Here is a 26,314-nt window from a genome sequence, read left to right on the forward strand (position 1 = left end):
ACGTCCTGCCTAAAACATCACAAGATCATAAGGAGAAACTCTTCAGAAACAGTCTGTTACCTAATATAAGTATAGGCCTCCTCTTGTAAAAATTCCACATACGTTCAATACTTTAGGTTAGGTTGTTAGCTTAAAATATTTGTCTGTTATGTCACGTCATCTGTTATTGCCAGGGAGCGAATTAAAGGAGGGGGATGAGAGGGGATTTCCCCTCTTGGAAAGTTATCCCCCTCTCATAAATTCATATTAACATCCCTGCCAGGGACAACTTCTATCTCCTCTCACAAAATATAATTGTTTTAATGCAAGTATATGTACTTTACAAAGTATAAAGTAAGCAAAGAAAATAGTATTGATGTATTATTATTACCGGCAAGCTGACAATCAATAACTTAAGAATTACACATCTTATCTTAAGCCTGCTCATGGATATAATTAGCAGTCTTCAAATGATCCTTCATGCAGTAATAATTGTAATTCATAAACCTGGAAAACCTGCTTCAAATCCAACAAGTTACCGTCCCATAAGTCTTTTGTCAACTATATCCAAAGTCTTTGAAAGGTTTTGCTGAAACGCTTGGATACGTTTCTAACTTCAAGCATCCATCCTACCTCCATATCAGTTTGGCTTTCGTCGAAATTATTCTACCAATCATCAAGTGCTTCGTATCACTGAACAAACTGCACAGGGATTTGAAAAGAAAGAACAGACTGCAGTCACATTTCTTGACTTCACTCAAGCATTTGATCGAGTTTGGCATAAAGGTCTTCAGTACAAATTACACAAGTCCGGTGTTCCAGACTACCTATGCAACATAATGACTATGTTGTGTGTATGTCATTTCTTTCGTGCCTGTGCGGATTCTTTAGGTCTCGTGTTTTCAAGTTTTACTTGAAAATCGTCAACGCAGGTCCCTAGCAGCCATCTCCCCCTCATGTTAACACCGGATGCAGCCACCCTCCGGGCTGCAGTGCAGGAGAGGGTGAGAATTCCGGCGCCTCTCAGTCGAAGGTCCACATGGGCAAGCAAGCACGCCGCTTGCCACAAGACAGAGGTTTTCACTGGCGTTCTGACGTCAGAGCGTCATAACGCTCAAACCCACGCCAAAGAGGGGAGAAATGGCGCGAAGCCCGAGTGTGTATATAAGGCGGGCCCCAAATGGCATAGAGACATTCGTCGCCGGCTAGGGAGGGCAGCTACAATGCTCCCTCTGCCACCGACAACATTTCTTTCTCTGATCCAGTGTGCTGTACTTCGTCGGACCGGGTTTTCACGGACGACACTTACCCCCGGAACAGAAACGCATCGCCGGCTCTGTCTCCCCCTGCCCGCTCCAAACTCCCTAACCAAGCAATCCTAGTATCACTCTTCTTGAAAACCTCCTCCCCCCTTATCACCTTGTCTGGATTCCAAGTGCTCTAACTCTTTTAGAAAACATTGTTTTCTCTATCTTCGACTTCCCTCTCTGTGGACGCCCATCGCTGGCCATTTGTCAGCGGAGCTCATTAGCAGAGAGGTCTTTACTTCATCGTGCTCGAACCCTTTTAGAAAACATTGCGTTTTCTATCCTTGAATTCCCTCTCTGTGGACGCCCATCGCCGGCCATTTGTCAGTGGAGCCCGTTAGCAGAGAGTAACCCCTCCATCTCTCGTCGGTCGTCGAATCGCGGACCCTTTGGGGGCAGAGCTTCGATAGGCGAGAACCTCCACCACCCCTGCTTCCCGTCTCTCAGTTCTCCTACCCACTGTATTCGCACCCCTTTTTAGAGCAAACTCTCTCTTCAGTTTTCCCCAGGAACTCCCGTTTCTCCTCTCTACTCCTTTCTACGTTGCTAGCCCGTTCCCTTCATACCAGCCCCTCGCTACTCTCTCTCCCTCGTCTTGTCTTCATCCCTTCCCAGGCACTCCCGTTACCTCTCTCCAATATTCTCAGTCATGACAACAGCACCGCCTTCAAGTTAGCTTCAGCCAGAGTCACAGGGACAAAAACGGCAATATTCTAGAGTTTCTCAGACACTCCCGTTTCCCCTGCCCACGAATAGGAGAAGGACACTGCTTATTTCAAATAAACTACTATATCTGTATCAACACATTTTCTTCCTACATCATCGTATAAACCTCCCCTCCCCCACGAAGTTCATCACCACCTGTCCTTCACTCCCATTTCCCCTCTCATCACCTGGGACCACAGTCAGCAGGAGAACGTCAAAGCAGATCGAAGCACAACACCTATATCGTAACACCACCCTTCCCCACACACTTCCGTTCCCCTTGTCACGTCACTCCCATTTCCCCTCTCTACACCTGGGACAACAGTCATCAGCACAGGGACGTCAGCAGGAGGCCGGAGCACGACAACTAGTCAAATCGCACATTCTCAGTCAGAGTGGGTTGTACTCACTCGTCTGTTAGACCTATTAGTGCTGGCATTCCACAAGGCTCTATCTTAGGTCCGATATTATTCAATGTATATATTTCGGACATTCCTGCAACACCAACTGCACAAATTGCTATGTATGCAGACGATACAGCTATTTATGCAACCCATCGCAACATTAACATAGCCTCAAATCACCTTCAGGAAGCCTTAAACATCATATGCCCTTGGCTTGAAAATTGGCGCATCGCATTGAACTACAATAAATGCGAAGCAATGATATTTACTTTGCGTCGTCCTGGTAATCCTCCATGCAAAAATCTTTCAACCAACGTGATACCGTGGAAACCAAAGGATGAAGCTGTAAAATATCTTGGAGTGCACTTAGATCGCCGTCTGTCATGGAAACATCACATCAACAACAAACTTAAATTGGCCTACTCAATTAATTATATCCACTCCTCAACAAGAAATCATCTCTAAAGCTACAAAATTGTATGCTACTTTACACATCTCTATTACGACCTCTTTTCCTTTAAGCCTGTCTTGTCTGGGGAAGAGCTGCAATAAGTGAAATTAAACACATCCAGTCATTTCAAAATAAAGTCCTACGAATTTCACTCAATTCTCCTTGGTTTGTCCGTAATAGCCAACTACACAGAGAAACTGGTATTGACACAATCAAACAGTTTATTCATTCACAAGCTAAGAAGTTCTATAACAACCTAGAAAAGTTCCAGGTGCTATCCACTACTCTCTCGGAAGGAAGTCCACATTTCCCACCAGAATCAAGAGCCGACTTCCAATGGACCTCATATTATAATCAAAATTTATCAACACACCAACCTATGTAAATAATTATTTATTAACAATTATTTTTGTTCATTGAGGAGCCCAATCTAGGCTGCCCTCAATTCAGTGCCATGTATTGTATTTATATTTTACTTAGAAATGATCTGTATAGCGCTAAATGCGCTGATCGATCAATAAATTATTAAAAAAAAAAAAAAATGATCCTTAGATTCACGTCATATCATAGGGACTGCAAAAGGCATATGATGGGATCCTTTTAACCAGCCAATTAATAGTGTTCCACATTTGGCACAACAGATTTCTGGGGCCCATGTCTTGTTCTAGTCTATTTTGTTGTTAAAATAAGTCATAAGCTCTTCTAACTAGAGGAGTAAAATTTGGCCTCCGTACTTCAAGGTGAGCTCGCCACACACTTAACAGAAGTTGTTTCTATCAATAAGACACTTTCAAGACATGTTTCTTATACATTATGCACTTACACACTACTCCTTACAATGCACTATTAGGTATGGTATTATATACTTCTATCACAATTCAATTGACAACAGAAGAGAGCACAGGATTAGCTCCTTTCTTTAAAGAAAGCTTCTATTCACCAGGGGCGAAGCTGAAGGGTAATCTGAGAGCCTTAGATTACCCATTGGATTTTGAAGAAATAAGCGCATTTATATTTTCCTGTTTTCATTGGTATAGGTAAATGAAATCTCTAGTTTTCGGTCTAGTTACGGAAGGATTGATGCCAGCTCCTCGGCGCGGAACCACCACGTAACTACAGTGTGGCTACTCGCTGATACTGCTTCAAACCAGGCTCACGGCAGCAGCTAGAGAAAGCATATGCGCATGCGCCAAGCGGAGTGCTTGCATACGTCACTAATGCTAGACAGCTCTGTGAAGAGCCTAGACTCAGTGTCACCAATCTCAGAGTCTGCTTCTGCTACAAACGTCCCGAAATTCAGCTACATATACCAAAATGAAGCCACACACATTCAGAGAGTAATAAACAGAATCCACGACCAATGCTATAGTTACAATGTTGGAAGACGGATGTGTTGGAAATGTCATTCATTAATTTAGGGTCAGTTCATTTTTGTTGCATAGGCGACTCCCAATAAAGACACTGTCAGGTGTCGGCGAATTCACGAATCCAAGAATTGATGGTTAAACAATGGGCGCTATTCACATAACAGGAAAAGAAAACTGAAAATACCAAAGCTTTCGTTGCCATAAATAAAGGTCGCTGTGTCCGGAATTCAGTCCTACCTTAAATTTTCTGTTATGTTTTCGTAATTTTTTGCGGAAGCGAGAAACTTCTTATGGCTATTAGAGTGTGAGAAAATAAAATTTGATAGAAGAACGTGTTTACACATAAAATTGAGAGTATTCACAAATAGTCATTCGATCGAATCTCATTCGGCTACATTTTGCCATTGGACTATATAGCTAAAAGCTACGTTTACCGAAACCGGCCAAGGTTGGCAACGCTGCAGTCTGTCAGTGTGTGAGAAATAATAGGGCAGTATTCATTTTTCGTCGGTCTGTTTCCGTAAAGTGCAGATGTGTTCATTATTATCATGTATTATTCATTATCCACTTACGTTTTTATTCAAATAATCACCTGTGGGTTCGGTATTTCGGTACTACGAATACACTTATAGTATAGAATTCGAATTAGATTAACTACTAAAACGAATGTGAAATTGAAAATATATTTAACGGTTGGTAAAGAATACTACGTGAAAACGAACTTTTTCTGACACATTTCGATGCAGGAGCATGACTATTGGTTAGCAGCAGAGTCTTTAAATAACGACGCGGTGGTGAAGTGAGAGCGGTATTCCAGTGCATGTTTGTGAGTTTAAAAACATGGATCACAAACGTTTATTCTGACCAAACAAAGCATTTGCCTGCAGGTTTTTTGCTGAAATATTTTTTGAACAATGGCCTAGAAAAAATCTATCAAGAAACAGTGCAGCTTATAAGACTGATTCTCATATTCCCTGTATCTACTGCGTCGAGTGAAAGAAGTATGAGTGCATTGAAGAGAGTTAAGACATTTTTAAGGAACTCCATGTCAGATTCTAGACTGAGCAATTTGAGTAGGCCTACTCTGGCTATTGAGAAGGGTTTGTTAAACAGTCTTTTCAGGGATGACATCTTCAAAGAACGCATCATCGACATCTATGCAGAGCAAAAAACACCCCGACTGGAGTTTATCTACAAAAAAAAAATATATATATATATATATATATATATATATATGTATATAACTTTAGAATACCCTGTTGCATGAATGTAGCTTCGCTACTGGTATTCACATGGGAAATTTACCTTACAATCACAGTTTTGTGAGGGAAATGTCATTGTTGTTATTTGTGAATTCACAGGCAACAATTACCAAACGTTACAAGTCAATTGTTGATACAATGTAATGAAATATAAATGTAAAATACGCCTTCTAACAGCATATTATATACCAGAAATACTAATAAACAGGAACAAATTTATTTTTAAAATAAAAAAAAAAAATAGTGGATCATGGAAAATTTCTGACTTCATTTTTGGAATCAGCAGATGGCAATACATAAGAAACACCCGAAATTATTTATTTAACAAAATCATTGTTGACCAATGTTATTATTATGATCAAGATGCAAGACCAAACAACTCAGTGCGACCAAACATTGAGCTGTATCGAATGAGGATAATAATAATTTTATGTATGGTATTCTCTATCTAGGATTCTATTCCCCCCTCATCAGAAATCTTAATTCGCACTCTGGTTATTGCCCCACATGTATCGATGTATGGCTCATTTTGGAGCGCAAACATAGAATCAAAGCAGATAGGGTGTGGAAGGATTCTGCAGTATGTTTCTTGATACAAAGTCTTCTTATATGGAATGAGGATTTTCCACCAGAAGTCTGAATAGCAAGACCGGCGAAATCAATATAATAGGAACTGTGTGTGGTTTTAGGACATATAGAGGCGAAAAACAGAAAAAGGAACGAGAGTGAGAGAGAGAAAAAGAAGAGGGAGGAATTGGAGGGGGAAAAGTTGTGACGCAAAAAAAAAATTCCAGGTTTGCATGAATGGATGAGAGAAAGACTAGCATAAGTTAACGTCAGGCAGGCCAATTACCGGTATCTTGCCGAATGGAAATGATAAACAAGCAAGATTGAAACGAAAAACGAAGATAAAATACGTTCTGCAATAATTTCTGAATGTCCCTAGTCAATCTGATTAAACAATTCAGAAGATGGATTGCTGAGTGAAAGATACTTACTACGTCCTGTTCTGGAATATCCATGGGTTTCCCCGTGAGAAATGATGTCAGAACTCCCCGCCGAGTAATAGGAGCAGAAGGATCTGGCCCTGCTTCTTGTGGGCCCTTGTCATCTTGTTCTTCTATTGATCTTTTGCCTACGAACATGTGTAACATTACATCCTCATTAAAATAAAATTTAGCCTATCATAAAAAATATTTGATTGTAGGTAATTAAATGCGAAAAAGTAATAATAATTAACTCAGATTACATTGCTTGCAACTCGTGTTTTTTTTTATATTACGTATATTAATGTCTCACTATTAAACAAAAAAGGAGAACATGAAAATAGCTATATGAATAAGAAGTTACTTGTCTTAGAATTTAGGAAGAGGTTATGTTCATTCCATTGTAATGTAAACATATTCTTTGTTGCATCTAATATAAATTTAAACTTGTAATTCTGATATATTACCTTTCGTCATTTTAGAGAAGAAGAATCCTCAAAATAGTCTTTACTTATCTTATGTGCTTAAACAGACACTTTCTTTCGCATTCCACTTGCGTTTCACAGCTTGTGATTTTTCAGACGTTCGCCTTCCTAAATCCAGCAAATTCGTATGAAGCTTCTTTAAATGGTTTGAATATAAATCACACACATTCAATCAAAGTATTGTATGTCAATTACATTTCTTCTTTCATACTAACAACAAACACAAAACAGCCACTTCAGCCGGCAATGCAAACATTAACAAACACCAAACACTCCTCTTCAGCGTACACTCATAATCGCCAACTTTTGCAATTTAATATCCCTACTTTACAAGAGATAGTTGAAGTCAGAATACCCAAACAAGAGAGGCGGGACTCAAATTCAATGTTGAATTAAAAAAGTCTTTAGTTGAGGTTGATTTGAGGAATTCAGACCTTTATCCCCGGGCGGGACTTACAAGCTACATCTACAAACATCTGTGACCAACACGGACCACACCACAACCACAAAACGGTGGTTCACTTACAGCACAGATTAATTCATACGGACCACAAACTGAAGACAGTGTCGAAGTCTGTCGCAATGCGTGGTCGGTATCACCCTAGATCATAGGTATCACACACAGAATTGTCGTTGTCGGTACGCAGTTGAGCACAACTCACACAGTGCGATATGCCGACCACTCGCCAACCACTCAATGCCGACACCATATCCTTGGAAACGACAGACGCTTCCATATGCCGACGGCAAGTAGCACATAGCCTGGTTGCCTGTTGTCGATATGGACTTCAAGTGACTACAAAAAAGTGGTTCGCGTGTGGTCGGTTCCGCCGACAGCACAACCACACAAAAACTGGTCTGTATGGTTATAGTTAAGGCTGTGGAGTATAAAAATAAAGGACGGTGGTTCGAGTCTCGAAGAATGAAAGTGTAGAAGAGTGTGGAAGGAATGTAGCAATTTTTCAGTAATGGAATTAAGAATTTTTAAATGTAATTCTTCTCTATGATGATGATTTTATATAGCCAACAACCATTAGCCAATAAGATGATAGCGTAAGTAAGCATTACAATAATGATGATGATAATAATAATATGAGTTCATTTCAATAATCTTTGTTGTGTAAAATTTTTTAATGTGCTACAAGAATATAAAAAGCATACATTGAGTTACCATGAGAAGAAATTCTATAGGAGGACATGGAATCTAAAATAAGAGAATATTGCTAAAAAAGGAGGACTTTTTAAATATTGTATGAACAAAATTAAAGATAAAAATGATGGCTCACCTTAATCAGTTTTCTCACTAGTTGCTGGATCAGTATTACATCTGTACTTTGTGCAGACGAGCCTGAAGAGACAAACTTCTATCTTGTAGCAAATAACTATGGAATTGTTCACAGGACATGTCCTTGAAATTTTATTTCACCATGATGATACCTCTGATTGTCCATTGAGCAGAAAATACTCTCTCAACACTACCATTGTGACTTGGGAAGAGAAATTGAATTGACATATTTTTTTAAAGTTCTGAGAAATGTTCAGTACTCGCAGAACTACTGGGATTGAAGAATGCACCATTGTTTATCTAAAGTTAAATCTTTGTCAAAATTAACTTGATTGGCATATCTTTGTACATTACAGAATTGATCAAATAGCTTAGAACCATGAATAGTAACATTTTTAGAGTGTAAGAATTCAATGCAAGTCAATAGATCATCATATTTAATGTTTTGTATGTGCTCCAGCTTCAACCATAGGTTTTGACCATTTGTTTAGATATTTATTATATGCAAATTTAATATAAATGGATTACATTTTCATTAAAATTTTTACATTCTGTATGGAACACATTTTCAGAAAATGAATTTGACTGCTTTACTTTTAATGACAAGAACTCATTTTCCAGCCTATTCTGTAAAGAAACGAGAACTGACATGAGCAAGTCATAGGCTTCCACTACATAATTTATTATATTCCCTTTCAACACTTGAGATTTTAGTGTGGAAGACATACATTATCGAATGAAGAAACCAAAGTTACAGTGTGGAAGACGTACATTATCGAATGAAGAAACCAAACTTACAGTTTTGAGAACTCATTTTCAAAAAAAGACCTTACCATCGCTGGCATAGTTTTAGATAGTTAGAACATAAAATATGATTTCACAGCTGGAAACATTTTAATTAGCCTTTCCAAAGCAGGAAATAAGCTTAACCATCTTGTTTTAGATGAACTCAGAAGTTGTTGACAGTTTATATCAACAATTCACAGAAGTCCTTCAATTCCTCTGTACGAATTGTATAGATATTGAAATAATTGAAAATTTTTAGTATAATATTCTCCACATCAATCGGAAAACTGTCAGCACCATGTTGGATGCAGTTATGCAATAGTGAGCGAGACAGCCTGCTCCTGTATGTATTTGGGGAGTCATCATGTTGCTCTTCAAGTTACGTTTAATATTAATTCTAGTTGAAATGCTAAATGCTGGACATTTCAAAATTTTTTTAAATGCCTGTCGGACAGGATAAAATGATTAAAAAAGAGGGCATGTCCTCCTTTTGCCAGATGGATAGTAACCCTAAGCATACACCAGTGGCAACAACTTATATGGGTCGTGCCCACCCAATAATTTGTCGTGTTACTACTATTATTATTATTATTATTATTATTATTATTATTATTATTATTATTATTGTAGAAATGGTCGATTTTGTGAAGACCCGTATATTGAGTTTTTTCCTGCTAGACTGAGCATCTGGCCCACTATGCAGTGAAGCGTATTGGTATGCAACAGTTATAAGAAATCAAGCAGTTACAACATTTTATTTGAAGAAGAGACTATTCAGTATTCTATTCTTCACATATGAGTTGAAACTAAGTTATTATTTTGCATGCAATAACGACCAACTTCCCTTAATGCCAAGCTGTTGCTCAGAACCTCGACACTCAATGCAGAATGAAGCATATCAAAGACATGGTGTAAGAGTATTATGAATTAGCAAGAGTATTTACGCAATGGCGTACACAGAATTTTGTCAAGAGGGGAGTCATTATTAAAATTGTTTACAATTTACATTATCGGTATTTTAAATGTAGTGTATTATTATTATTATTATTATTATTATTATTATTATTATTTCGGAATATGTATGATAAGAACTTTGTTGTGTTAAATTTTAACATACCTTGTTAACTTGTTTCGACCTATTTTGGGTCATCTTCAGAACTGGTCGTTGTTGGTCTTGGCGCCTCTTGTTTCCTGTGAGGGTGCATTCGTAGTGTAGAGTCAAAGAGTGTATGAAAACACACCCCAACGATATTCTCAACACACAACTCAATTTCAAAACACATACACTCTTTGATTCTACACTAGAATGCACCCTCACAGGAAACAAGAGGCGCCAAGACCAACAACGACCAGTTCTGAAGATGACCCAAAATAGGTCAAAACATGTTAACAAGGTACGTTAAAATTTAACACAAGAAAGTTCTTATCATACATATTCCGAAGTGATACAGTGTTAAAAGTTGTGCAATCAAGATGTATTATTATTATTATTATTATTATTATTATTATTATTATTATTATTATTATTATTATGTTATGATATACACCGTGTTTCAAAATGAATATTGGGGTTTTAAGGCTATGTAGTATTTATTAGATTTAACATACAATTATAAATAATACATGAAATGAAGGAGCAACTCAAACAGTTTTATATGCACATGCACTGTTTCCTCTGTCTGCCGTTAGAAAGAGCGTTGAACGAGTGAGAGAGTCTTTCACATGTAGCCCCAAGAAATCTGTTCGGAAGGCTAGTCGTGAATTAGCAATTCCAGTGACGTCTGTTGGAGAATTTTAAGGAGACGCAATAGAAGTACATGATTGGTTAAACGACGTTGTACCCGACGCTGGATTGGCCGAATGACAGAGCTCTTTTCGCATGGCCTCCACGTTCACCAGGTCTTACGCCATGCGATTTTTACCTTTGGAGATTCATAAAGGATCGTGTGTATGTACCTCCGCTACCAACTGACCTACCAGACTTAAGACAGAGGATTGAAGCAGTTGTTGCAACAATTACTCCAGACACACTGATCAAGGTTTGGGAAGACCTTGCTTATCGACTCGATGTGTGCCGTGTGACGAATGGTGGTCACATTGAGCACTTGTAGCAAAACTGTTTGAGTTGCTCTTTCATTTGGTGTATTATTTATAATTGTACCATAATCTAGTATATACAGTCACGAAGCTTGAGTTTATGAGGGTACTAGAAACAATAGACTGTGAAGATACTATTTCGCATTGTCTGTAATGAGACGATAGTAGCGATCCTAGTGGTTAGCAACTATCTATGGATGCATATTTACTACGTATTGAGCTTCGTGACTGTATATATTAGACTGTGATTGTACGTTAAATGTAATAAATACTACAAAGCTTTAAAACCCCGATATTCATTTTGAAACACCTGGTATTTATTAATATGTCGATGTAGATTTTGTTAGTGTGAAAAATTAGAGAATGGAAAACGATTATGAATAAAAAATACTCAAATCTAAATATGCATTTTCTTAAGTTCAAGTGGGGGTTCGAACCCGGTAACCCTGTCTTATATACGCTCCTGAGCATAGAAATGCTACTGTAACAGAATAAAATAATGCTGACAGTGCCATTGTTAGTATTTTTAACAATTTAACTCAAGTTTAATTAAAAAATGTATTGAAATATCATATTCATATATAATAATTAATATTAAATTAAAACGAACCAGAATGGGCCATAGCCATTTCTTACAAGACAGAACGGGAAGATTTGGAACACCATTTCAGTCTGTTCTGTTCCATTTTGAGCCCCAGGAATGGTATCTTACGAAAACATCAGACTAGGCTACTTCCAACAGAAGTAGCTTTATCGATTATCATTATAAATCAGCGTTTTTCAACATTCTTCAACATGCGGCACATTAAAGGTGTAATTTAAAATCCCGTGGCACACTAATACACTTTCAACAAAGGGTTTTTTGAAGGAATATATTTACTGAATGTTCACTGAAGGTTGACTCTTGTGAACTAACTTTTTAATTACTCTTTTTCCCTTTTACCTTTCCAATTACTGCTATGGAAATCTTTATTATTTTCATTTTCCCATGGCAAAGTGGATCACGAGTTGAAAAGGCTATTATAAATCATTAATTCAATGATGTCAATAAATTAATTATCAAATAATTTCAAGGGAAAAATTGTTCCGGGGCCAGGTATCGATCCCGGAACTTTTGGCTGAATGCACCAATGCTCTTACCAACTGAGCTACTCAGGAACTTCACCCAACACCGCCTCAACTTTTCCCTTTATGTCCACATAACTCGAGTGGGCTGACAAGATACCAGAAACCCACATCGAGTGCACATAAACTCTGTGACTTGAAATTGTGGTTTTCTGTTGTACCTACTGTAAAGTATATATTATACAAATCTAGCTTTCTGGTAAAGGGAAAGGTTGAGACGGTGTTGAGTGAAGTTCCTGGGTAGCTTAGTTGGTAAGAGAGTTGGTGGATTCAGTCAAAGGTCCCGGGATTGATACCCAGCCCTGGAACAATTTTTCTCTTGAAATTACTCAAGTCTGCTTCACAGGGAGCTTTACCTGAAAGCTAGATTTGTAAATCAATTATCGTTAGAAAAAATAAAATGAGGATTTAAGAATCTCAATTCTCAGAATTTACAGTCACTGGCAGTTCCCTGAGAGTGGCCTTCCTTGGTACTTTGTTGTTTGGCTTGCAGGTTATATTGGTAGTACCAGGTTTCTTCTACTGCAATGATGCAGTGCAGTAGTGTGGGGTCATTATGGTCCTACTTGACCATAGCTGAGTGCGTGACTGTATTGCTTCTTAAATCTGCTAGAACGAAACATGTCGAAACTTGCTCACACATCCTTGAAGCCTTTGTGAATATGATATGATTAACAGCAGGGGTTTCCAACCTTTTTTGTCTGCAGGCTGCAAAGGCTTATGCACGAGAGGTCTAGGGCAGGATTAAAGAAAAAGTCAGTTACACTTTAAAGTCAATTTTCAAAGCATTAGAGATCATATGTTTAAAGAACAATTGGACAGAGTTACGCAATAATAGACCAAACGACAATTTGAAAAAAAAAAAAGAGATATTTGCACAAATCTGTTAATGGCAAACTAATTTAACTCGGAAAAAAAATCAAGAATGCGATATCTGAATTTTGCTGCTATTTATAAGCAAAAATTCATTTATTTATTTATTTTGCTTTGAAATATTAATTCAACTGCTGGTCTCTTATCAAAAATCAGTTAGCCTTTTTTTGGTATTATTTGTGCTATTTTTTGTAACAGTATGGATGTTATATTACTTATTGCATAAAATATTTTATTAAAAAAAAAAACATTTATTTCAATGGCCAATATCTCGAAACAGGTTTTTGGTGCTTGGTCTATTATTGTGTAACTCCATACAATTAGGCCTAATACAAAATTGTACAAAACATGGGGAATCACAGACAAAATTTGACAACTGTTTTAATGCAGTCTACTAAAGTGAAATTTGACATTCTTTTTGTTACATTAATTCATCTATGTCAACCTACGCAGATTACATCACAAAAGGCAACCACAACTACAACAACATTGAAAGTGCCAGGACAATACTAGACATTCCGACCAAATAACTAGAAACTCGATACTCTAGAACTGTATGTATGGCAGTTTCAATGTTTGTGAAGTTACTAGAATTTCTACATAGTGTATAAACCCTCTGTACTCACAAAGCAAGGGATATCTATCCAGTAACGTACAGAAACTTTTCAGCCTCTTTACTAAAACAAGACTGCTAAAGAAACTCAGATGAAGCTCTACAGAAACATGATTATACATACTAAATTGTTAATTAAGACGACAGAATTTTAAAGTTAAGTTTGGTGGAAGAACATCCATGGTGCTACAGGCCATGAAGGGCCAAGATCGACCAGCTGGCTGCTAGCCTCACGTCCACATGCCGAAGCAGAGGTGGACGATCATCCAATCAGAATGGAATCTGGTGGAAGAACATAACATCGAAAGAAAATGCCACTGACAAACAAAACTACACCCATAACACATTCTCAACACTAATTGAATTTAAGAACACACACCCTACCATAACAGGAAGCCAAAATATACCAAGGGAACTCACTAGAATTCAGAGGATGATGGAAATTATATCGAAACTAGTGAATCAGGTAAAATAACACCACAATTTAAATTTTAGCACAGTGAAGTTATTTATTTGATATAAATATCTTAACAGTTTATCAGTTACAATATTTCATCCTGGGCTGCTTAAAATAGACTGATGGGCTGTGCGAGTTGGAAACCCCTGGTCTACAGGAATATATGCTGCGTGGAATGATATCCTCGTAACAAATCCAATCCACGAACTTCTGAAAAAAATGGTGTAAATTTAATTTGAGCTACACAGGTAAAGCCATATCAAATTTTAATACAGAAAATGTCTGACTGATTTCGAAAAGGTGTTTGCAAGAGGAATGACTACAAATTTAGTATACAGAGAGTTCTTATGCTGACTAGTTCCAGGTAGTAATGTTCCATTGACTTAATGTCTGTAGTGTGGAGCGCCCATCCTAAGGAATCAAGTAGGTAGTAAAGGGTGGAGTGGGATCCGTTTGCACAGGACACTATGTATGGACTTGTCTGTATGTTGGTGTATGACCACTCATCACATGCCAACAAACTTTATTAGGTAGAGATTGGAGTGGGACCGTTCTGCATAGGAACTCAATATATAAATTTAATTCGAGTTACACATGTAAAGGAAAATGGTCAGATTTTAACACAGATTATATCTCACAGATTTCGAAAAGGTGTCAAACAGAAATGGCTACATATTTTGTGTATAGGCACACAAATTTAATTTTAGTTACAGTAGTGAAAGGAAGCATCCACATTTTAATAAAGTAGGAAATGACAGGGATAAAGGATATCATAACAATGGTAATTACAGTCTTACACAATGAAGTAAAGAGCTTTTAATTTATATTCAACACATTAAAATATCCTGTGATAGAACATTGTGATAACTTTCCTATAAGATATAGCCTATTTTCATAAATAACCTACATGCATTGTCTCTTTCATGCCACGGTCATAGTTGAAATATTATACAGTATCCATTTACACGCAACTTCCTTATATTCTACAAAATGGCCGTTCAATCACATGAAATTAAGATAAATACTCAAGTTCTCTTGACATGATAAACTTGTCTACATTATCAATAATAAAACCATTACCAGTATGCATAAAAATAATAGGTTTATGAACACACAAATATATCATCTTGTGATGAAGTTTTTGGGATTCGCAATTATGAGTTGAAATTTATTCTTTTTAATGTTTCTGACCTATTTACCAGGGTACATAATGATTTTGAAAACTGAGATTCCGTTCATTTTTAAGGTATTTAAATGCCTATATTCATACTTGCTTTCAGCCTTCATTTTAAATCATATGAAAGCTATGAAATTGATAACAGTAAGTTATTACTACTGAATTCGCAACTGAGAGACTGTTAAATAAAATACAAAGTCATGTTACTCAGATTTAGTTTATTACAAATTTTGTCGGATACAATAAGAAACATGCTGTTGCTTATTAATAAATTCTTCCAGAATTTTCTGTATTATAAAAATCTAAAAACATTACTTTCTTGTAGAGATATTTTTCATAACCACATGTGACAGAAAGAAATTGCACAGGCCTACTTATCAGTTAAAAAAAGACAGCATCCTCTGCGGTGGCTTAGTGGTAGACAGACAGTCTGGGTTCAAGTACCGGTCAGGTCAGGAATTTTTCATTGAAAAATCTATAGTAACAGTTGTGGCGGACAAAATCGCAGTTGAGTTTTTTCTCAGGATTCTCCCATTTCCTCATATTAGACATCCAGCCAGTGTCAGTTTGGGAATGCACCTAGCTTGAGGATTAGCACAATAGCTCTTGAAAGGTCGCAGTGCTGAGTCATAGTGCCCCTTTCAGAAATTCAATTAAATCTAGAAAAAGACAGCAACCATTACACAACCATTATTGATTTCTCAGGTCATCCTTTTACTTTAGAGATATACTTTACATATTTTGAGTGTTCTCAAGGGCCTAGATATTACAGAATTTGTGAACAGGATAGTGTGGTATATATAAAAGAATTTTCACAGTATAAAATAGTGAACTGTTTGTTCTATGTTGTAATAATTCCTATTTCTCTTTATTAGTCTGATTATCCCAATTTAAAGAAGAGCAAAAGAAATGTTCTCGACACTAAGAAACTGGGTTGTGCAGCATGGACGAATGTGATGGAGTTTCAGTGATTTCAGAGCAACTAAGGATAACACAGCCCCCCCCCCCCCCAAATTGGTGCCTTGGAAGTTCGACCTATTCTTGGGTATATTAGTAGCGCTGAATCCAAAAATAGCATCAGTTTTGTCCTATCAGCTCTAGTTTTGGAGATGAGCTAAGCCACCTTAGATGCTGGTGAGCAGAAGTTATAATTTAATAGTGAACTACATATTTTATACAATGACTGTTGAGAGCGTTAATGGACAGTGTGGGTCCCTGATGAGATTAGGTACAACTATAGAAATTAATGTGATCAATGTTTCGTTGCAGACTGAATAAATGCCATGGCATCCTCAAGAAGAAAATGCTTCAACCATCCAGATGTCTTCTGCTTCATCTGTGGCAAGTACACTATTTTTGAGTTTGTGAAGAGGGCATATCTTGGTTATTTCCACGGCAAGCTGGGAGACCAAGATAAGCCGTGGGCTCCCCCTATTGTATGCAAAACTTGCGTGGAGCATTTGCGGCAGTGGACAAAAGGAGAAAGAAGCTACATGAAATTTGGTATACCAGTGGTTTGGAGGGAACCAAAAACCACCACAAGGATTCCTCGAAATTATTCAAATTAACTTTACAGGGAGTTATTCCTGAAAGCTTAATTTGCATAATACAAGTCACTGTACGTAACAGAAAACCACAATTTAAAGTCACACAGAGTTAGTGTGCACTCAAATGTTGGTTGCTTGATGGTTGTCAGCCCACTTTGAGGTCTGTGGATATAGAGGGAAAAATTGGATCGGTGTCGGGTAGAGTTCCCAGGTAGCTCAGTGGGAGAGCGTTGGTACGTTTAACCAAAGGTCCCGGGTTCGATACCCGGCCCCGGAACAATTTTTCCCTCGAAATTATTCACCACAAGGATTGTTACTTTTACCTTGTCAACATCAAGGGCATAAATCGACATAATCGAAGTAAATGGTCATATCCTGACCTAGATTCCGTAAGACGACCTGTACTACACTCAGATTATGTACCCGTTCCATCTTTCAGCCACCTACTAGAGCTTTTAGCGAGTGATGAATCATACATGTCCAATATAGACAGAAGTGAGAAAAGTGATAGTGATAGTGATTTTGTAAGAACTTCAGCAAGTGCTGAACCTTTGAATCAACACGAACTGAATGACCTCAGCAGAGATCTGAACCTCTCAAAGGAGTCTTCCGAATTGCTCGGTTTCAGGTTGAATTAATACAAATTACTTCATCCTGAAACCAATATCACATTTTACCGCAACAGAGAAAAGGATTTTCTGCAATTCTTTTTTAAAAACAACCACCTTGTGTTCTGCAATAATGTTAACACACCTGCTGAAGAAAATGGGTCTATCAGAATACAAGCCATTTGAATGGCACCTTTTCATTGACAGCTCCAAGTGGAGTTTAAAATGTGTTCTTTTACACAGAGGTAACAGATATGGCTCAATTCCACTTGGTCACTCTACCAGTATGAAGGAGACATATGATAAAATCTCTATGGCCTTGAAAAGATTAAGTATCAAGAACATCAATGGGTGATATGTGTAGACCTGAAGATGGTTAACTTTCTCCTGTAGCAAGCCGACTACACAAAATCCCTGTTTTTTATGTCTTTGGAATAGCAGAGCAAAACATGAGCACTGGATAAGAAAAGAATGGCCCTTGAGAACAGATATGGTAGTTGGAGACCAAAATGTTATCAATAAACCTTTGGTTGAGAGAGAGAAAATCATACTTCCACCATTACATATCAAGCTCGGCTTGATGAAACAGTATGTGAAGGTCTTGAACAAAGAAGGTTCGTGCTCTGGCTATATATCAAGTAAATTCCCAGAATTGAGTAAGGAAAAACTGAGAGCAGGGACTTTTGATGGCCCCCAGATTAGACAGTTTATTAAGGATCTACATTTCATTGGTTCCATGAACACAGTTGAGTCTTGTGCATGGTCTTCTTTTATTCTTGTTGTGCAAAACTTCCTTGGAAACTATAAAGCTGACAACTACTCTGAATTAGTAGAGGAAATGCTTTCCAATTTTCATAAGCTTGGCTGCAATATGAGCATAAAAGTCCATTATTTACATAGCCATTTAGATCATTTTCCTGAGAACCTGGATGACTTCAGCAAAGAGTAAGGAGAACGCTTTTACCAGGACGTAAAAACTATGGAAGAGAAATATCAGGGAAGGTGGGATACCCATATGATGGCAGATTACTGCTGGAATCTTCAGAGAGACTGCCCTAGTAGAATTCACTCGAAGAAGTCCTACAAAAGAGCCTTCTTACATGTAGAATAATTAAATTCCCTTGTGTCCAACTGAAATTTAGTAATAGAACTTATCCTTTGTTCAATAGTGTGCAATATTACGCAAGTGATACAATATGTAAATGTATAAAAGGTCCGTAAGGTGTATGTAGTATGGTTGAATTAGCGTATAAGGTGAATTAGCTCCATCTCAAAAACTAGAGCTGACAGAACAAAATTGATGCCATTTATGGATTCAGCGACACAAATATACCCAAGAATAGGTTCAACTTCTAAGGCACCAAATAATGTGTTGGCTAGTTTAATTGAAGGATAAAATAATAGTATGGTAAAGTCCAAAAATTATATTTATATCAATGTGATGTTCTAGTACATGTTGATACTACTCTGTAATGTGGTCATTTTATTTACTTTATTTCACAGGTTTTCCTGGAGCTGAAAGAGACAATGAAACTAAGAAACTGGCACACTGCAATTCTACGTGAAAGCAAATTCTGGACAAACTCTCAATGACAGTAAAGTATCAACAGAAATAAATGAGCAGATTCACACAGGGCTAAAGGAGAAAATAAAATCAACATACAAATAAATACTTTATAAGTGTTTTATTAAATTAAAAACTTAATGTTGAAATGATTTCCTGAACAAGAAAAACAATATTGTGATGTTTATATTTTTCTCTTTCAAAATTGTGTCCTTCAGTCTTGAATTCTTGGCACGTCAGGCATATTAAGTACCGAAATGTAATAATTATCCTAATAACACAATAAATTATGCCCAATAAAAATATTATTATTATTATTATTATTATTATTATTATTATTATTATTATTATAGCCATTTTCACATGTCTTGGAATCAGTTTCCCAACATGATTTATATGTTCTCCGTCTTTAACTCTGGCATTTCTTATTTTGTCTTCCTTCTTTTCTTCCCTCTTCCTTGGCCATTGCATATTTGGACATGGTTCATTTTAATGATTATTAATTTGTAAAACGAAATATTTAACCAATAACACCGACAGTAACAGCTAATAAGGAGATGAAAAAAGAAGACAACATTAATGCCATCTTCATGATATTTTATAAGAAGAACTGGATAAGTTTGTGACTTGTCCATCTTTTGCTAGAAACACGTCCACTTTTTGCAGAAATGCTACATTTTCAAACACACATTTCAATGGCACAAACTTATGTCAATAGATGACGCTTGAAATAAAATAAAGAAAACTATACTATGCTCAAAATTTGAATTTTTGGACTTGTCCGGTTTTTGCTATCAACTCTTTAATTGTGCTGGGACTGGAATCTAGAGTAAAGCCTTTAGCTTCTACAAGTCGCAGTATCAGTCGCACTTCGATGGCGAATTGGAAGCCATAAATCTTGCCTTAAAGCAATTGCTTGGAAGACCGACTTGCCACAGTCATGTTGTCATTCTCTGTGACTCTCAATCTGCCATTTTGGCAGTGGCATCTCTCCCTCACCCTGTAACATCAAGAGTTGTCGAGATCAGAAAATCCCTTGCTTCACTCAAAGCGTTAGAAGTCGTCGTCCTCCAGTGGATACCTTCGCATGTTGGTATTTCAGGGAATGAGATTGCGGACACTCTAGCAAAAAAAGGGGACGGAAATATTGTTACGGACGACCTCCCAACTTTCGTATCACAACTTGAAACGATTAGTTAACCGCTCATTTAAGAATGAGTTTCTCTCAGATCTTCAAATAAAGAGTGATGGCAAGAAATGGGCTGGTCTTGTTGACAAGTCAAAGATGCTTCCTGATCATCCCCGTAAAGAGACTGTAGCTGCTATAAGGATTGCCACAGGACACGACTGCCTGGCGGAATATTTATATAAACTGGGTATTTTACCATCACCTCGTTTGTAATGAGGAAAGTTCTATTATGAATTGGGAACACTTAAATGTCTGTAAAAAACTTGTAAATTTTAAATCCTCTATGGGGACTTTGTACTGGTCTGCCAAATGATGCTGAATCAACCTGATTGAGCATTAAATACATATGTACGTACATACATACACAACGCAAGGAACAAAAAGACACACATCTTTGTCAACAACAAGGAACTACAACAAACCGACAAGATAAATATCTTGGAATCATCATTGATACGAGATTCAGATTCAATGAACATACCGGTTATTAAATATGTGACAGAAAGGTGCACAAGCCTGATTAATGCCTTCTCCAAAACCACTAAGATAAATTGGGGTCTTAAACGCAAAGCATTAAGAACCATATATAAAGGTGCAATTGTGCCCCTGTTATCGTATGGGGCTCCTGTTTGGATAGATGCCTTGGAGAGGAATTACAACGTCAAAAAACTGAACCAGGTGCAGAGGCTAATAACCGTAAGTATTGCAAAGGCATTTCGCACCACCTCATATGAAGCATTATGCGTTGTTACTGGACTCACTCCCATTTTGTTCAAGATAAAATAGTAAACTTGTATTTTGCAAATACAAGACATAAGTATGATGGTCTAAATCTTGATTACATAATACAATACAAGAACTGGACACACCCTGCAGAACTCATCAACATAAAAGAAACAGAACAAAACACAGAATATATGTATGAAATACGTATATATAGATGGCAGTAAAAGTGAACGTGGAGTTGGAGCAGGAGTAGCAATTTTTCACAGTAATGAACTAATCCAACAACTAAGATTCAGATTAGATAATAAATGTTCAAACAACCAAGCTGAACAACTTGCTATTATGAAAGTGTTAGACAATATAAAACGACTAAGAACAATAGGTGAAAGATCATTAGATGAAAGACTAATAGTGATCTACACTGACAGTAAAATTACTCTGGACTCTCTAAGGACTGGCAGATCGTCTAGCGAAGCAGGCAGCGAGTGACGTCGATCTACAGATCTTTTACGACAAGGTCATATCCAAAGAAAAATGGGAAAGTGAATGGTCAACTACTTCCAAAGCTACTCTAACCAAGACATTCTTCCCTAGTGTCCAAGATAGATTGAAATTGAAGATAGAAGTAACTCCAAACTTGACGACTCTCTTGACCGGACACGGAAGACTCAACGCATATTTTAATCGCTTTAAAATCAAGAATAGTGCAACATGTGTCTGTGGGGATGGGGATCAGACAGTGGATCATATTATTTATGACTGTACGAAATTAGGAAAGGAGAGAGGAACACTAATCCAGTCTGTACATAAATGTGGTGGGAAGTGGCCTTTGGATAAGACAAAATTAGTGAAAAGTTGTGTAAAATATTTTATAAAGTTTGCAAATAGTATACACTTTGAACAACTACAATAAGCTGGCTAGTATATAAGGATGTTATTTGAGAAGATAAAGAGGTTAAAAGTCAGAATTAAGTGATAAGGGCCGAAAATAGGTTACTTATATTCTGTAAATAAGCTAGAATATTAGAGGATATAATTTATTTGAAAATAGGCTCATCAAAAAGATAGTAAATATGTAAATATTTAAATGCTAGAATATGTAAATAGATTCTTGTACTTCATAGGTTAGGAATAGGAAAATAAGTTAGACTAAGAAGTAACAATATTATCTTGAAAGTTATACATCGTAGATCAACTACACTAATCCATATTTAACCTAGAATAGCAACATAATAATATTATAATGTAAATCGATAATGTACTTTAAGGTAAACCTAGGCATGTAGTATTACTTCTCATTTGTAATGGAACATGCTGCTCAAAAAAACGTACGTACATACATACATACATATATACTCTTCAATTTCATTGCTGGCATCCTGATATTCTAAAGCTTTCCCATCAAACTGTGGACAGATTGTCGCATAAATTTAAGACAACATATCATGGTACTCAATACCAAATGCAGTGGTTGACAAAAAAAAAAACAGTCACCAATGAAGACTGCCAAGCTATGAGATTGCCAAACTTACTGTAAGTCCTAACATATCACTCCGCTACATGGCCATGGAGAACAGCATCAGTAAAGATTCTGTACACTGAATATTGAAGTCGGCACATTTCTGCCCCTACAAAATGCAGCATAGAGACACAATGTGCAATAATGATCCTCCGAGGAGACTTCAGTACTGTAACTGGATCAGTCAATGAACATATAGGAATCCAAATTTTCTTTGAAATGTCATGTTCAACGATGAATGTTTGTTCTTCTTAGATGGTAGTGCCCATACACAGAATGATACTAGGCCCCACAGAACTCACATTGGATGCATCCTTGCAATGATCAGGTGCTTCCTATCTGACACCATTGTGGGCCCATATTTCTTTGATGCCTATGTAAACCAACACACCTTTGGTGAACTGCTTGATACTGTTGTAATGGAATTTTTGCATGATCTACCACTTAATAATCGACAAAGGATATGGTTTCAGCTTGATGGAGCAACAGCACATTATGCGCACAATTAATTAGAAAATTAAGTTTGAAGTTTCAGCAGTCCGGCAACATCGCCGCTAACAAACTCATCATGATACAGATGTAAGAGGTCAATGAACTCGGCGTCTTGCTAGATGAGCTGTTCTCTGGTGTGACGTTGCAACCTGGTCACATCATACAGTGGCTTGAAATTAGAGGTTTTTAAAATTAATGAAAACCATCCACACTATTAAAACATGCCTGAGGGATAAATTATTCTTTCTTAGATTTCTTATCAATATGGACAAAAATCATGATCCTACTCGCAATAGTTACTGAATAAGAGGCCGTTAATCATTTGAGAAAAAAAAATTCGAAAAAACCTAAGAACTTTCCAGCAATATATTATAGGTTTTTGTTACATACAACATGAGCTATTTGCTCTGAAAATCTGTAAGGCTATTTCACTTCCATTCTGTATATTAAACATTAGTTCTGACTGTGAATAGCATACGATTCTGCCATCATGGAGAATTGCTCCGAATCGACATAATACAGTTCGTTCTCTCATCGCAACCTCAATCCGTCAGAATGCTTCCTATGACGTTTAAGAGGAGGTTGGTTGCGTCTCTTCTGATGGTTCTACTAGACATGCTGATATCATCATAAGTGATCAACAGAAGGATAAGGGTGTCATTCTTGGCCCCACAGTCTTCTTTGAGATGCATGAGCAACAGCTACAAGAGGTGTGTCGTGAAAAACAAGTCATTCGTTGGTCCAATGCCAAAACCACGAATGTGCAAAATTTCGCATTTTCACCTAAGTGCACTTTCTGAGTCTGTATGGTGTGTAGATTCTTATGCCAAAGTCACATAAGTGTATGATCATTCAATTTCGAGTTATTCGCAATTCTTAAAACACTTATGTACTTCCAGATTAAAATGTACAATGCCAAATCAGCGAATGTGGCACATGCGTGATTTTGGCACTGGGCACCATAACAAACTAGTAGGACAGTATTAACGAATGTGCTACATTCGTGATTTTGGCATTGGACTTGTAACAATGGAGCACATTCATTCATTTATTATTTTTACATTTTATTAATATCAGAAACAATGTGTGTGGTGCTATGTTGATTCCGTAATTATGTCATTAGTATTGTTGCACGTATTTCCAACGAATATACCATTATTTTTTTCATTTTAGTACAAGTCGTTTGACTAATAAGGCTCAAAATGGAGTTAAGGAGAGATGCAAAATGTGTGGTTTAGACCTTCGTTGGTATTAAGAAATACAGGCAGGTTATCAATGATTACAATGTTACTCTTTGACTAATAAGGCTCAAAATGGAGTTAAGGAGAGATGCAAAATGTGTGATTTAGACCTTTGTTGGTATTAAGAAATACAGGCAGGTTATCAATGATTACAATGTACCTCTATCTTTTTAAAAAATACATGTATGAATGTCGATTATAAGCTTCACATGGAAAAAGGAACTCTGCACGAGAGGCTAGGGATGAATACAAGGCATTACCTTGTCAAGATCGGAAATATTGTTCTTCAATTTTGAACTACAAACAGTCTTAAATACACCAAAGGGACAGACAGATCTAATATTTTACCTCCATAAATTGGCTGTTTATAATCTGGGGATATACAATTTGGAAATCACGCTACAAAGTGTTATATCTGGGATAAGACTCAACGTAAAAGTGGGACAGTAGAAATTTCTCCCTGTCCTTATAACTATGCGATGTTTCACCTAGTATTCATTATGTCAAACAGTCATAGGAAACAACAAAATAATTCTATCTTCATTGGTATGTGCATTCTTTTCCTGAACTAGTACTCTCCTTTACAAACCAAAGATCACAGATTTTTTCAGATGGATATATCGACATTGAATGTAATTCTATACATTCCAAGATAGATAAGAAATTAAACAATTTCCAGTTTAGTCCTAAAGGATGGGCAAAACTGATTTGTATTATCCCCCCCCCCAAAAAAAAAAAAAAAAAAACTTCACCGTTTCTTCTTCTTCTTCACGATTACTTTGATAGCTTACTTAAAGTCATTTTCGTAAGAAAGACTTTAAAACAACATTCCATGAAGAAATGTTCGTTGGTTGCAGTGTCTAAGAACGGAACCAAGACAAATATTTTTTAAAGATAAATCCAGATCTGATTTTCATCAAGTCAATCTGAAGAGACCAAGAGGCAGGCCAAGTGAGGGTCCACTCCCAAAAAGTCTACAGTGCAGATCTGTCCATTGCTGAAGCCAAATTCTAGGATCTCAAAATAATGTGACAATCTTGCCTATACCGAGGGAGTACCATGGACCTTGCAACTCATTGAAATACAACAGAAACAATGGAATCAAGACAAATATTTTTTTTAAAGATAAATCCAGATCTGATTTTCATCAAGTCAATCTGAAGAGACCAAGAGGCAGGCCAAGTGAGGGTCCACTCCCAAAAAGTCTACAGTGCAGATCTGTCCATTGCTGAAGCCAAATTCCAGGATCTCAAAATAATGTGTGAGAATCTTGCCTATACCGAGTACCATGGATCTTGCAACTCACTGAAATACAACAGAAACAACGGAATCAAGACAAATATTTTTTAAAGATAATCCAGATCTGATTTTCATCTAGTCAATTTGAAGATACCAAGAACCAGGCCAAGTGAGGGTCCACTCCCAAAAAGTCTACAGTGCAGATCTGTCCATTGCTGAAGCCAAATTCCAGGATCTCAAACTAATGTGTGAGGATCTTGCCTATACCGAGGGAATACCATGGATCTTGCAACTCACTGAAATACAACAGAAACATTCGTGATGACTTACCTGAACTTTATGCAGATGAGGGCTCTAAGTATGAATAGTGATTGTGTTCTTTCATATTTCTCAGTACCGTATTTTCAATACTATGAGTTTGTCTCTTTACAAGAAGAATATTATCGTATTTAATAATAATTTATATTTTCTTGAACAAAAGAGTATTTTTCCGGTGTATGTACCAATAACAGAAGTCTTTAGAAAGTAAGAATGAAGAGAAAAATTTCTATAAAATTAATTTCGTAATAATAAATAAGTCCTCCCATTATCCTTGAAAATACTTGAAAACCATTAATTTCACAATTAGTTTATTAAGTCTGCAAACAGCACTTCAAACATTCTGCAATTCTGCCATGCCAAGAAGAACTAATACGAACAGTTATTTAAGGGGTTAGGTACAGCCTACAGCAGTCAAATTTTTGGAAATATTCAACATTTTTTTCCTCAATTACTGTATCTTGTACAGTAATGAAAATTGGTATGTGTGAAACACTGTCCTTCATGAAAAA

General features: G+C 36.9%; 2 protein-coding genes and 1 long non-coding RNA gene across 6 annotated transcripts in view; 1 reads left to right on the plus strand and 2 right to left on the minus strand.

The window, feature by feature from the left end:
• Cdc2rk (cyclin-dependent kinase 10) overlaps positions 1–7,439 on the minus strand; it is a 51,543-nt gene extending 44,104 nt beyond the window's left edge. Inside the window, exons 1-2 of one of the 3 annotated variants that reach the window (XM_069817919.1) lie at positions 6,975–7,439; positions 6,474–6,618 (exon numbers count right to left, since the gene is read on the minus strand). In XM_069817919.1, the coding sequence (XP_069674020.1) occupies positions 6,474–6,618; positions 6,975–6,976 (147 nt within the window). In that variant the 5' untranslated portion in view covers positions 6,977–7,439. Of the gene's footprint in view, positions 1–6,473; positions 6,619–6,928 lie in introns of all 3 variants that reach the window. The other 2 variants (XM_069817918.1, XM_069817920.1) reach the window with 2 other exon arrangements.
• Positions 7,440–7,966: 527 nt separating this feature from the next.
• On the plus strand, positions 7,967–19,365 carry LOC138694317 (uncharacterized). The gene is made up of 4 exons (XR_011330894.1): positions 7,967–7,999; positions 16,235–16,493; positions 16,629–16,700; positions 19,018–19,365. It is a non-coding gene; the product is annotated as an uncharacterized lncRNA (long non-coding RNA).
• The window catches only part of scat (VPS54 subunit of GARP complex scat), a 181,425-nt gene continuing 168,508 nt past the window's right edge, over positions 13,398–26,314 (minus strand). The window contains exon 21 of one of the 2 annotated variants that reach the window (XM_069817917.1): positions 13,398–14,389. The gene's annotated coding sequence lies outside the window, so the exon portion shown is untranslated. Of the gene's footprint in view, positions 14,393–26,314 lie in introns of both variants that reach the window. The other variant, XM_069817916.1, reaches the window with a different exon arrangement.

The sequence above is a fragment of the Periplaneta americana genome, chromosome 2 (assembly GCF_040183065.1).
Source record: "Periplaneta americana isolate PAMFEO1 chromosome 2, P.americana_PAMFEO1_priV1, whole genome shotgun sequence".
Classification (NCBI taxonomy): Eukaryota; Metazoa; Arthropoda; class Insecta; order Blattodea; family Blattidae; genus Periplaneta; species Periplaneta americana.